The sequence below is a fragment of the Lissotriton vulgaris genome, chromosome 6 (genome assembly GCF_964263255.1).
Source record: "Lissotriton vulgaris chromosome 6, aLisVul1.2, whole genome shotgun sequence".
NCBI classification, from domain to species: Eukaryota; Metazoa; Chordata; class Amphibia; order Caudata; family Salamandridae; genus Lissotriton; species Lissotriton vulgaris.
The window spans coordinates 1,758,911,262-1,758,924,992 of record NC_141694.1 but is presented as its reverse complement, the minus strand read 5'-3'; the positions used below and the strand labels follow the sequence as shown (position 1 = coordinate 1,758,924,992).

At 44.6% G+C, this 13,731-nt stretch overlaps 1 protein-coding gene across 1 annotated transcript in view; it reads left to right on the top strand.

The window, feature by feature from the left end:
- MSRA (methionine sulfoxide reductase A) overlaps positions 1-13,731 on the top strand; it is a 1,022,917-nt gene that overhangs the window by 323,928 nt on the left and 685,258 nt on the right. Inside the window, exon 2 of the mRNA XM_086927997.1 lies at positions 10,305-10,373. Within this exon, the coding sequence (XP_086784123.1) occupies positions 10,305-10,373 (69 nt within the window). The remainder of the gene's footprint in view (positions 1-10,304; positions 10,374-13,731) is intronic.

Sequence of the window (13,731 nt, the reverse complement as noted above, 5' to 3'; positions counted from 1 at the left end):
CCAGAGCAGGCTGCACTCGGCGGTCGCAGAATTCCTCACAAGCGTTTGTGCCACTGCAGCGATCAGATATTCTTTTCAGCTGCTCCATGCAGGATAGGTCTCTGGTCCTTCCCATGGTGGGGGAGGGGGTGCAAATATCCTCATACAAATCCTTAGTACCGGTGCAGAACGTAGCGGTCTCCATAGCAACCTCACTTATCTGGTGACGACTCCAACCAGGTCATACGTCTTGCTGGTACTGGTGACCCCATAGCCTCACTGTACAGGGCTTTGGCCCGATCGGCACAGCGAAGACCTCATAGGTGGCTCTCCTGGTACAAGGGGTCACAGCTCACCACCACACAAGGGCTACAACCCTCACAGCAGTCTTTTCATGGGGACGCCTCCTGACATACAGAGTAATCGGTTCCTCACTACGCATTCGCTCTGGCTGAATCAGTACAACGATGTACACAGCTCGATTCACGGCGTCTGTCCTTTGGCATACAAGGGTTACCAACTCCATCCTGAACATGGGCAAGGACCCAATCAGTGCAGCAGCTGTCTCCTCACACCTCGCAAAGGGAGTCACTTGACAGGGTTCCCAACTAGACCCCGGTCCCTCCTACACTCTCCTGTTCCTCACAAGGCACTCTGGTCTTGGTATGCAGGCAGGCCATGGTGCGCCACACTCTGTTCTTAGATTCTCTCTGTTATGTCCCTTCTCCGAGCAGGGAGACTAGCAGGCCTTGCCCCAAAGTCCTGGTCACAGGGAGAACTCCTACGCAGCTTCCCCTCCTCACACAGCCATTATGACCGCTTGATAGTTGACAATTTTATCGGGTCTTAATAACCCCTTCTGGTAGTCCATTTCCAGGCACCAAATGTGATTTAGTCTAAGTCTTTGAAGTTTGTGTTGGGGGTCTGTTTACTTTTGAGGTGCCCACTCCTCTACCCTCTTCCTCTTGAAAGCTGTCCATAACAGCAGCAGCAACTCCAAATCTGATAGCCCACAACACAGGCCATGGGAGTGACTAAGGTTCACACCTGGATGTCAGCCCATTGATTTGTGCATCAAAGGTTAGCCCAGGGCCTCAGCCCTACTCTTTATGATTCCCTTATCAGTCGATCTCCTTCATGAGAGGTGCCCAGCCCTTTCTTTGTGATCTCTTTCTAAATCAAAGAGCACCCTTTGAAGTATATGGGGAGGGGGAACCTGGCTGTCCCCACTTCAAGTGTGTCTCAACCAGCTTACATGAATGCCGCAATTCACAAATCTTGGGGAATTCCTCTACCTTCTCTCGATGTTTCACCACGTATGCCTGCGTCTCCCAAAATGTGACCCAGAATCTGCCATGTATTGTACCATTCCCAAATACACACAACCCAGAACATGCATTTAACATACGTGCACTGCACTTCATGTACTGTAGCACTCACAAGCACACATACATTCAATACATGCATTATACCAGGATTGCACCCTTCCCAGGCACACATATACCCAGAGCAGATACACAAATCATGCTTTGCACAGCACTCCACTTCAACCTGATGTAGGCCAAGGGGTGAGTTAAACACACAGCAGAACTTTGAATGAGCGAGCCTGTAGGGTAGCACTCCAGTGACAGGTTAAAGAGCGCCTGCTCACTCCTACTGATAAGTACACAGTATGCTGCCACCCCTGCTGCTTAACTCCTGGTAAAGGCAGTACCTTTCACCACTACAAGGTTAGTGCCATGGATGCCCCTTACTGTCCAACAAGACCGCAATCTGAGAGACAGGCCTATGTCATGGCCTGCATGTATGATCCATGCTTGCCTATGCCAACAAAATTAGAATTCGGTTTCGCTCCAACAGTATGATACAGCACTTTACAAATTCACATTATGTAGCGATAGGCCTATCAGGCTGGATCCCTCTCCATTGTACTACTGGGACAACAGCATTCCAGGAAGTTGAAGACTTCCTTCAGATCTCTGCTTTGTTATCCTCCTAGATCTCTCATCGATCTTTGATACGGTTAACCTCCGACCCTATTGGTGAACCTTTTGACCAGCATTGGACCACCAACACTTTTCTGTGCTGCCGTACCTCTTTCTGTCCAAAAGACAAGTCGAAGAAGCAGAAAACGTGTATCCAAAGTTCTTTGAGGCTCAGATAATTCTTATCAAGGGAGAGATATCACTGCTAATACTCAAGGCATCTGACATAGACTTAAAGCCCCGTAGCAAATCTGGGGCCGATGTACCCTGACTTCCATTGGCCATTGTTGACTGTGCAGCAAATTGAGGCCTTCCAGGAGGCTATGCTCAGATCTTCAAATGCTTCCAGATTCCTTTTCTGTGCCTTCTGGTCCCACAGACCCGTGGGAGTCTACTGTCAGACTTCCACTCCTGATCCCTGTCTCTGGCAATGACAGACTCTGGATGAAGTCAGCCTGCTCCACAGGTTTGCCTTGCCTCAACTTCTCTGCTGCAGGTCTCACCACTTGATCTTCCATTGGCGCTGCCTATATCCAGTGACACCAGTTCTGGGTCCATCCCTGATTTCAGTGTTGGATTTTGAACCATAAGCGTCAAGGGCTCATCCGATGATGTGATACTCTACCACCAAAGCTAATGCACTAGCTGATGAGGTCTCTCCTCTAGTCCCTCTCTCTTCCTAGGCAGCAATACTTCTGGAGGATGCAGGATTGTTTTTGCAACTGATGCCGTACAAGCCCTCCAACATGTTCCACACAATGAGGAAAGAAGTTAGGCAGCAGATAATTTGCACACTCATCACTATACAGATACTGGCCTTCATCTTGAGTTGGAAAATGGTAGTGGCTTGGATATCGCTTCAGAGTCTGGCATGGAGTTGCCCTTGGGGCCATCAAGACAACTAGGTGCCTTTTTTGTGGTGGTGACTTGCAGGGTTGCAGAAGTCCTGGAATTACCAGGACTCCTACGGATCTCATATGGAGACTAGAGCTAATCTCCGTTCAAAGGTTTTGCTGCCTTTGGCAGCCACCTCTGCGCCCCTGTTGTCTTTTAACAAACCCCTAATGTAACCCAATCCTGGCAGCTAAACACCTCTCTTGCTCGGTCACAAGACACCACAGATCCTTAGTTTTGACATAGCAACCAACTCCATTGAGATTCCATGTGTAAAGTGAACTGAATTTTTTTCTGGTCACTTAGATTTCTTGTGAATCTAGAAGAATTGATGCCATGGGCGAAACCTTTTTCTTCTGACATTTTGGCTTTTGTGTTTCTTGAATGCTGTTTGCCTTTTGGTTTGTTACACACATGCCCTTTGGGACATGGCTCACAAGGTGTTTCCGGCCTGCCAGAGGATGTGTGCAAATACCTTTGCTCAAACAGTACAAGATGAAGTATGTTCTTTGTTCTGTCCTGGACACTGGAGTTTCTATTTTAGTGCTTGCCAGTTCCATCAGCTAAACAGAACATTTAGAGCATGTTTGAGGGGTCTTGCATATCTCCAGCGACAACTCTGTCAGCATGTGCAGCAACCTACACAACTCTCTCAGCCTGTGCAGCAACCTACACAACTCTCTCAGCCTGTGCAGCAACCTTCACAGGTGGCAGGCACAGGTGTGGAAGCAAAGGATGAGTTTAACAACAGCAGCTGCTCTCCTCCTCCGCCTTTTCTCCAGTCACTGCTGTCAAGTCTCTTTAGCTTGTCCTCCAGCCATCTGGTGTCTGGATCCAGCAGTGGCTGCCTTACCTATTGCTCTTTGATATTGCCTTGCCTTTGTGTATATTCCTCCCCACTGTCCCCCAGCTTACGCTTATAGGTCGATGGATATATTCTGTCCAAAGATGCACTGATGTTGTTTGTCAAAGGAGTGATTAAACATTTACCTGAGGCAGAGAGTGCTGATTTGCTACTGCCAGTTCTTCGTGGTTTCCAAGAAGGATATGACCAGAGGCCTATCCTGGACATCAGGCCCTTGCATCCTTTCCTCAATAAGTAAATGTAAATGTAAATTGATAGTTGTATAGCGCACTACTCACCCGCAAGGGTCTCAAGGCGCTTGTACGAATACCGCTGTGGAACCCATCCTGGCTTTCCCTGTGATGCGTCCCCTCCTCGGCACCCTCAAGGTGGAGGCCCGGCATTCTTAGCGTTGTGGGGGCCGTTGTGGAGATCAAGCAAGCTATTGCCCAGAGTTGTAGAGTGGGACTCCATGATTGGAATAGGCACAGAGGCAAGAATTATCAGGTCTGTGGAATTTTGAGCCCAAGACCCGCCGAGGCGGGGAATTGAACCCTGGTCCCGGGCTAGACCTCTGCATCAGAGTCTGCCGCTCTAATCATTGAGCGACACTTCTCCATAAGGAGAAGTTTAAAGTGATGACACTTTCTAAGGTCTTGCCGGCCTTAGACCCCTAGGATTGGGTGGTGTCCAAGGACCTTCAAAACATGTACTTTCATATGCTGGTCCTGCAGCCCCACAGGAAGTAGCTTAATTTTGTTGTGAGGTCATACCACTTCCAGCTTGTTATTTCCCACCCTAGGGTTCTCCGTTGACGACCCCAAATCCCATGTCCAGACTGTGTGTGACGTAGTTGCCCTGAAGGGCTTCACAATGTATCCAGGACAGCGTAGGATTCAGGGCTAGGTACCACATAAGAGAGTCAGGAATTGTACCACATGGAGGAGATGGAGAACGGGGCAGTGGAGACTACAGTTATGGATGACAATAGCTTCCAGGGTCGGGTCTGAAAAAGGCTACTTCAGCCACCACCAACTCTTTCCCTTGGTGCTATAGTTCGCATCTGTGATTCCGTTCCCTCATCTTTGTTGTTTTTCCATTTTGTCAGCTCCCTCACCCTATTCCCTGTACTGATCCTCTGACTTTGGTATTCAGGATAAATAAGGCTTCCAACTTTTATAAAGAACTTTATAAATTATTAAAATAATTCACCAGTCCCACCTCAAGTCAGCCGGAACAACTCATTTTGCAAACGTGGGCGGACACCTTGTCCTCCTTTTTTGTGGACAAAATTAACAACATCCACAACCTTTTTTCCTACAGGGCTGGTCAAAATCAGCACCATTCGCCCATCATTAACCATTCCCTGAATGAATTCACTGAATTCACTCAAGAGGAAGTCAGCACTGCCCTCTGTAAGGTTAAATCAGGTTCCCCTGCTGACCCAGTCTCCCCTCATATCCTATCTATAATTGGGCCAGCCCTTCTCTCAGGCCCCACTAAGCTTTTCAACCTATCCTTATGACACTCAACTGTTCTAATAAGGTGGAAAGCGGCCATGTTCAAGCCCATATTAAAGAAGCCTACCATGGACTCTAAGGAGACAAACAACTATCAGCCCATTTCCCTTCTCCCTTTTTTTGGTAAAGTCCTGGAGTCACTAATTAATAAACAACGTACTACCTTCCTGGAGAGTAACAATCTACTGGACCCTTCTCAATCCTGGTTTTGGGCCTCACACAGCACTATAACCACTCTGCTGGATGTAGTTGATAATATAAGACTCTCCCTTGATGCTAGACAATCAGCCATCTTGGTTCTACTCAATCTGTCGGCCGCCTTCGACACCATCTCCCACAGCACTCTTGTGATCCGTCTGTGGGAGATGGGTGTTAGGTGCATCACATTGAACTGGCTCAGGAGTTACCTGAGTGATCGAACCTCGAAAGTGCATGTGGGTACTTTCGTCTCCAGTAGCCAATCCTTAGAGACAATCCACTGATCTCAGTGGCAGAAGTAGAAAGTAAGGCACGATCAATCATAGTTGATTGTAGGGGTCCCTGATTAGGGAAGGGTGGTCTGGTACTTTAAACTGCAGCTCATGAGCATCTGAACAAGCAGGGAGGTATGATGCTGCACTCAACCTTCACAATCAATACCTTTTTTGTTGAGATTGAGTGGGACTAGGTGATACATTTTGATCTCCCATCTGAGACGGTGGATGTCATTTTGAATGTCTGTTGCCGTTCTACCAAACGTATTCATTCATTCCAGCTTCTGATCCATTTTTCTCACCATGTGTGATGTTCTTTTGTGGGTGTATCTTTAGCCAGGCAGGCTTTGCAGTGGCCACCTTTAAGGGTCATTTGTCACCCCGCTTAAACCCATTATGTTTCCACCTGCTTCTTTCATCATGCCACAGGTGTACTTTAGTTCGATTCTAATGTTCTTGATATGTGCTTCCTTTGAGCCTCTGAAACCTTCTACCTTGAAGACTCTATTTCTCATTGCAGCTACATCTGTATGTTGTGTCAGTGAACTGCACATCTGCACGTTGTGTCAGTGAACTGCTGTGTTTGTCAGTTCACCCTCAATGTACTACTGTCTTCCCTGACAGGTTGCTACTTAAGATTTGTGCATCCTTTCTTCTAAAAGTGGTATCCTCTGTCAATGTCGGACAGTCCATCATGCTCTCCTTGCTCTTCTCGTTTCCCAGCCACGTCCTTTTAAAGAGGAGTAATGACTACACCAGTTGGATCTAAGGCATATCCTTAGCTTGTTCATTGATAGGACCCAGGCATACTGTATAGAAGTTCTGCTGTTTCTCAGGTTCGCTGGTGCAAAGAAAGGACAGGTGATCCAGAAAAGGACCTGATGGATTGTACTCTGCACAAGCTGTGATGTGCCTTGGCCCGAAAGGACCCTCCTGGGGGACTTAGTGATCATTCCACCAGAGTGAAAGCCAATACTACTGTCCTAGCTTGGGCCGTTCTGGTTTTCATCTCTACCAAGCAGCCAAGTGGTCCTCTGTCCATACTTCCCCCGTTATTACTCTATCAATTCACAACACATCAGGGAGGGCCAATTTGCACGCCCATTACAGCGGGTCTTTGTGGTGTAAAGTTCACTACGCAGACCCACCTTCTTGGACATTACTTTGCGATCACTTCAGAAGGTGAGAAATTTGCAGTTAAAAGTATCCATCAAAAGCTACTTATTTCCGGTAATGCTCTTTCTGGTGGATACTTATCTAACTGCAGATTCCTCACAGCCTACCCACCCCCATTTTGTGAGGTGGACCTTTAGGATTTGATGATGTTCCACATTAGATTTAGCACACTTCCAGCCAGATGTAAATCTGTCCTGCTGTGCTCTGCGTCTTTGGGCGAGGAAAGCAAAGATGATGAAATCAATATCAGCATGCAGGGGTGGCACCTTTATGCGGTTCTGTGTCGCCATGTCTAGCAGAAGTGTGGTGGAGGCTGATGGAGCCATCTGCCTGTGTGCAGGAGGTATTGCAAGAGTTTCCAGGTCTAGTCTGGTGCATGGAGACATTCACAAGGTGACGAGCCACAAGAAGAAGCAGTAACAAAGGTAAGTAGCTTATTCTTCCTGCACACTAACAACTTTCAATCCACTGTGCAGGTCATTTTTGGGAGAAACACCCTGCTCACCGGCCTCCCCCACATCCTTAGCCCTGCTGATATTCATCCTGTACTCCTCATCCTACCCTGAAACAACTCCATTGATTATACCTCCCTCTCAGAATCAAACTTTCAAGTTACTTTGGATTACTTTCCTAAATACTTATTATAAATTTCAACTTTCGATTTTCTTTGTCTGTTTTTTTGTATGTACTTCAATCTAATGATCTTGCATTATATGTGAAGTGCTCGGATACCTTCGGGTCTAGCTAGCACTATAAAAAACGTATAAATAATAATAATAATATTAATACGTTTAAGGCATAGTGCGTAATGTACAAAGCCTTGCACGCCCATGCTCGGCATTGCTGCCAAAATAGATGTTGCTAGAAGGATTCAGACCACAGGCAGCTTCTTCCTTGTAACCCTGAAGCTTTAGTTCTCGTTGATATTCTGGAGTAAATATTTTTGTAGGGGGTGTAAAGCTGAATATTCTGGTAGTACACCGCTTCGCTTCATTGTGGGTGCAAGAATATTGGCTGTGTTTCGCTAACGACCGATCTATTGTCTCCCGCTTCTCACCCACATACCTTTATACCTAATTGTGTTGTTTGCAAGGCTAGGCGGAGAAGTTGCCTGTTTGCTAACTAAAATATACTTGGGCGTTTTCTACTTTTGTTCCTTCATTTTGATTACTGTTACCTTTTTAAAAACAACATTTTTTTGTGTATTTGTACAGTTTGTAGGTACATTTTACTCATTCCTTTTTTGCTGTTGCATACTTTTCCTGATCTCTTATTTTCTGAATTCCTATTTGAACTCTACTTTTTTGTTAAGCCGCCTGCTTCCCATTGAGCACGGTTCACGCTGTTCACATTCTTGTAAATAAATAAAAACCCTTCAACTCTATCAACCCATAATATATTAGTGAGTGGGTTCAGAGTGTGTAATACACATGATTATATGGATCAGTCAGCCCCTTTTGTATCCTCGCTGTGTGCTGGAATGTGGCGGGTAATGATGGTTGTGTTAGTACCTCGTATGCCGCTAGATGGTTCCGGATTAATCCCATTGAAACTTTGCAAGTCTCTCAATTTAATTTTTTATGTTACTTTGTTTAGATTCATTTTCTTTTTTCAGACTGGCTCAGATGTCAATCATGCACAGGAAAACATTTGGAAAGTTATAACCCAGACCCCAAAAGGCATTGCGATGACATACTAATGGCAGATTGTGCGCTCTTGAAGGGCTAATTAATAATAACAACAGCATGCACCAGAGGAACGCTATTATAATTATATTAATGAACATATGGCTCTTGGTAATTTTTTTCCAAAATGTGCATACAGTCCCTTTTCCTCACTGGCATTGGGAGCCCAGCAGCATCTCACCCCAAGAAACCTTCATTCCAAACTACTCGCCCAAACGTGGGTCTCCCCAAAATCCAGTGCCACAAGGTACCAAATATAAATAGCTCTCAACCTGGCCAGGCCACCCATCTCCCCCAATCTTATTTCCTATCTGAAAGACACTGTACTTACTGCTGTCTTCTACAAACCCATTTTTCAAGATTACTTTCATTTTCGAGGAAAATGTCTCCTTGCGCAATACCTCCTAAATCAGATCTTTACTCACACTTGTCCTTGGCTCCTCCTAGTTCTCCATCTCTCCCATGTTCTGTGACATAGTCTCTTTGCCCAGTATCTCCAAACTCAGATCTTTATTCACACTCTGCCTTGCCGTCTTCCAGTGTCCCTGTTTCTCATTTTTACTTCGCTGTGCCTAAATCGTTGCATCTTCCTTCTCCCCCACCGCCCAACCCAGGAGAATATCAAACCATACTTCGTCCAACAAACTCATCATGTGCTCCCTTGAGCCCACCTTAGGTGCTTCTTGGCCAGGAAAGGCTCCTATCCCTTGCACTTGGGGCTTCCTAGTCCAACTCTTAGACCTTTCCCTCCATGTGGTTTTACAATCACCACTATCTTCTCTGTCATCAAGAATCCCTCTGCTGACCTCTACAATCCTTCCAATGACCACTTTTCTCCCTCTTCTCTCACTGCTCCAAAACTCTTTAGAGATTACTCTTAAGTGATATCTCTAACTAGCTATTGTAAAACAACCTAAACATTCATTGTAATGATTCAAACAACTGCAAACCACTGAGTCTGCACCCCCTCATGATTCCAACATTGTCACATCGGCTCACCACAACCACATGTAAACAACTTCTCTTCAGCTTTGGACACAGTGGCAATAATATAGAATAACATACCCCTTGTAGACCTGACCAAGCTAGGTTTGCTTTCACTGCCCTCTCCTGGCCTATTCTAGACTTTCACCAGCTGCTCCTCATTGTTGTGGATCGGCCAGCCCTTCATCCCCATGACACTTCTACTGGATCACTCTAAGGCTCCGCTTGAGGACCACTACTCTTCACTTTGAACGTGATAGCACTCAGAAGCATCATAGTCTCCTCTGAGATCTCTTTTCACCTGTTCACTGGTGACACTCAAGCTTTTATCCTTTCCCACTCGCACACCCTGTTGTGAATCGCACCACTATTGTGAATCTCACCGACAAGGATTGTTTTGTTGTCTCGTGTTAAACGTGCCCGAGATAGATATCAGCTACATCTCCATGATCACGCCATCTAAATCTCTCCCTACATCTGCAATTCACTCTTGAGACAGTCGCCTTCCACTTAAGCCACCACTGTCGCAACTCCTTGAAACCTTTAGTCGTTACCAACCGACTTCGCCTCTACTGCCGTCCTTGACCTTCTCCAGCATCCATTGCATCCAAGTCTGCCGAATGATGCATCTTCATTTAGTAACACTTGCCAGTCTTGCTGAAACAAAACGAAAATATTACACATAAGAGATAATTAGATATGTTTCTACTGTGAATTTACCTATGGGAAGAGAAATATTGAAATGTCTTTATTTTTCCTTTTAGAAAAGCATCATGTCAATGGAAACAGGACAGTTGAACCTTTCCCAGACGGATCACAAATGGCAATTTTTGGTAAGAAATTAGTATTAAACTCAAGTCTTAAAAATATAAAATTACTGTTTGCCAATGATTGTTGTTCCAGCAAGAGCTACAGATTTCTTTCTATAGCATCAGTTCTCAATAAGTCCGCTCTAATCATTATAGAGCACATTTGTTGACCAAACTGCGATGCAATATATTTGACAATTGACATTTATGACACAAAGATGCATCTACTCTTGGTACATCTACCCTTTAATGACAAGGTAATTAATAATTATTCTGAGCTAGGTGCACAAATGACATTACATAGATTATTTTCTTTCCAGCCATACTATTGTAAAAATATAGTAATGCTGCTAATAGCGTTATGTCATGTGACGGTGCTTCTTTATTACATTTTGTTTTAACTTTAACTGGAAGTGTGGATATAGTTCTTAATAGCAACATTTCCTGTTTTTCATTAAAATATAAGAGGTTTATTTATGGTGCCAACATACCATTAAGAGGGCCTTTGGGTGACAGAAGGACTTTGGAGGCAATACATTCCAGACACAATAGTTAAAAATGATGGATTGAACCATTGAGTACTGGGACGACATTTTCGTGGCCTCCATAATTGGTGGTTTCCAGTCTGGTACTTGTGAGGAGTCATTATTTTCAAGAAGATGAGAAGAACGTAGTTCTAGAAATTCGCTCCACTCACAAAAAGAGGGTTGATCCTCTTTTGTTTCTTATGTGAATGGACTGAAGATTAGTGAGCTGAGCGTATTGACAAGGAGGTTGTTCTGGCGGAATTTGCTTTAAAGGAAGAACACATCTGTTCATAGAAGGCCTTGTAGCACTTGGCCATAAATGAGCAGCTTGTGAAAGGGTTAGAAGTCATTGAAGTTATGTTGCGTTGTGAATACAGGTGGGCCAGCAAGCTGCCATGTGTGGAGTTCCTGAAGACAAGTTTTCTGGCCCAAGGGGAGGTCAAGTTGGAGGTTGTTGTAGTATTTCAGATGGCTAGAGAAGAAGCCTAGGGCCATTGGTCATGGCTACCATTCTCCGTAGGCTAGATTAATTTCTGATGAAATGTGGCGCGATGGTCGAGAGGCAGCTGATGGGTGAAACTTGGGTCTGGAGAGTTGCCTGTAATAGTAGGGCTACCAATTAATGAACATCATATGAATTTGTTCCAGAGGGAGGAGTGACCATAAAATAAAACCAATGATCTCTATCTTGGTTGAGGAAATTTTCAGACAGATTTTCTTAACATGGTCACTGGAGCCAGTAGGCAAGGGCACAGAAATACAGAAGAGAGAGAGCATTACTGTCCAGTGTGAGCATAATGTGAGTTAGGCCGAACAATCGCACAGAATCTGAAAGAGGGTGGAGACATAGATCAGACGGGAAAAGGTACCGCCCTGAGGGACAAAGGATGGGACCTTTACTGTGGCAGAGGAGATGGGGCAGGGAGGCTTTGAGTATATTTCAGCGAGAATGAGAAGCATCAATGAAGGGTAGGGTTTTGAAGACTGCAAATTGATGTGTGTGGCCAATGGTGCTTAACACTGCAGAAAGGATCTTAAGTATATGCACACAATTTTTTACCACTATCGATAGGCAATTGAAGGTCATGCAGAATGCAGGTTAACGCAGGACTTCCTGTCTCTGTCTGGACAGTAGACCATTTGGAGCATGTTTAGCCTAGAGATGTACTCTGCATGGCGTATATTCCATGGCTGAACAGAAATCGTGTCAATTGGGAATTTGTGGCTAGGAGGTCTGAAAGGAAAAGATGTGCTGGAGGTGGACCCTCCTTTACCTTGGGACACCTGACTTACTTATTGTAAATTAAAGTTTGACTAGTATGATTTTGTTGTGCGTATTAATGTGTGTGATGAGTAATGGATGCACACGTGAAAATTGCTGTACTGTTTTTACACTTTTTGTTTGCATCAGACTTATGCCCCCCTAAGAGGAAAATGTGCTCATATAGGTTGGCTATATTTCTACAATTGACCAACTATTTTACCTTCCGTGTCTATGATCACTTATTGCTAACAAAATGTGTATGTTCTATCATACTTCTGATGCATGCTGTGAGGTTTTGTTTTTGTTTGTCTTGAATTTGTATATGAAAGTTTACTGTGGGTGATAATGTGCCTTATACAAATGTATAATAAATATTATCTTCGGTTTCTTTCACGTGCTTCACTGATGCATTTGGAGCAATTGTTTTTGACTACGGGGCACATGTGCAAACCTTTTTGCCGGTCGCGAACGCAAAAAAAGCCTTTTGGCTTGTAGTAAGCCCTATTTGCAATTTGGTAACCTATTACCAAACCTCAAAAGTGGGTTTGTGATTTGGTATTAGGAAGGGGCATGTTTAGGGCGTCCCTTCCTAATATGAACCCCAGTGATATGTGTGAATGTTTTGCGAGTAAAAGGGACTCCTTCCTGTTTCGGAATGTTTGTAAAAGCATTTTTTAAAAGCAGGCAGTGGTCCCACGGACCAACGCCTACTCTTTAAAAAATGAAAAGACAACTTTACATGTTTTTTTTTTCAACGAATCTCGTTTTCCTTTAAGGAAAATGGGCTACATCTCCCCAAAAAAATGCTTTACTGAAAAAGAATCACAGACATGGTGGTCTTTTGACCTCACTGCAGACAGACCCCTGTGATTTGAGCGATTCCCAATGGGTCGCAAATGGAGACCTACATCATTAATATTCATGAGGTAGGTCTATTTGCAACCCACTCGGAATCACAAATGAAACTCATTTGAAATGGTACAAACAAGTCTTCCCCGAGCACTTGTTTGTTGCATTGTTATCTGCTTCTGCGGATTATAGTGGGGTTGTATGGTAACCAGCCCCTCATCCCCTTTGAGCACCACTTGACACATTGGGTGTTGACTTTCCTCCGATTGTGCTGAGCGCCCGTTTTCATTACTGGTTACCAGTCATTAAGGATTCATTTGAAATGGTGATTTCCTAATTGCGATTCGTAGGAAATCGCAATTAGGAATTCGCTGTTTCAACGTTTCATACATTTGCCCTAGATGCTTAATCATTGCATACATAAGGAATCATAAAAACGCTTAACGGCTAAAACAAAGTCGGCCTTCTTTTGTGCTGTAGTATTACTACACCTTGCTTACTTATGCAGCATGTAAATAGGTTTCCAAAAGGACATTCACCTACTTCAACAGACTGAAAAAAGCTGGCACGCATCACCCCACCCCTGTGAATATTACACTGGTCACCCATCAAACAGAGGGTGACTGTCAAGGTGATCTTCATTACTGACAGAGAGTTGATCTTGAGGCCGGAAGTAGCTAACAAACTTTTCTCCAACGACAAGCTCTGTCATCTCCAGAGATCGACATTCGACAACAGGACC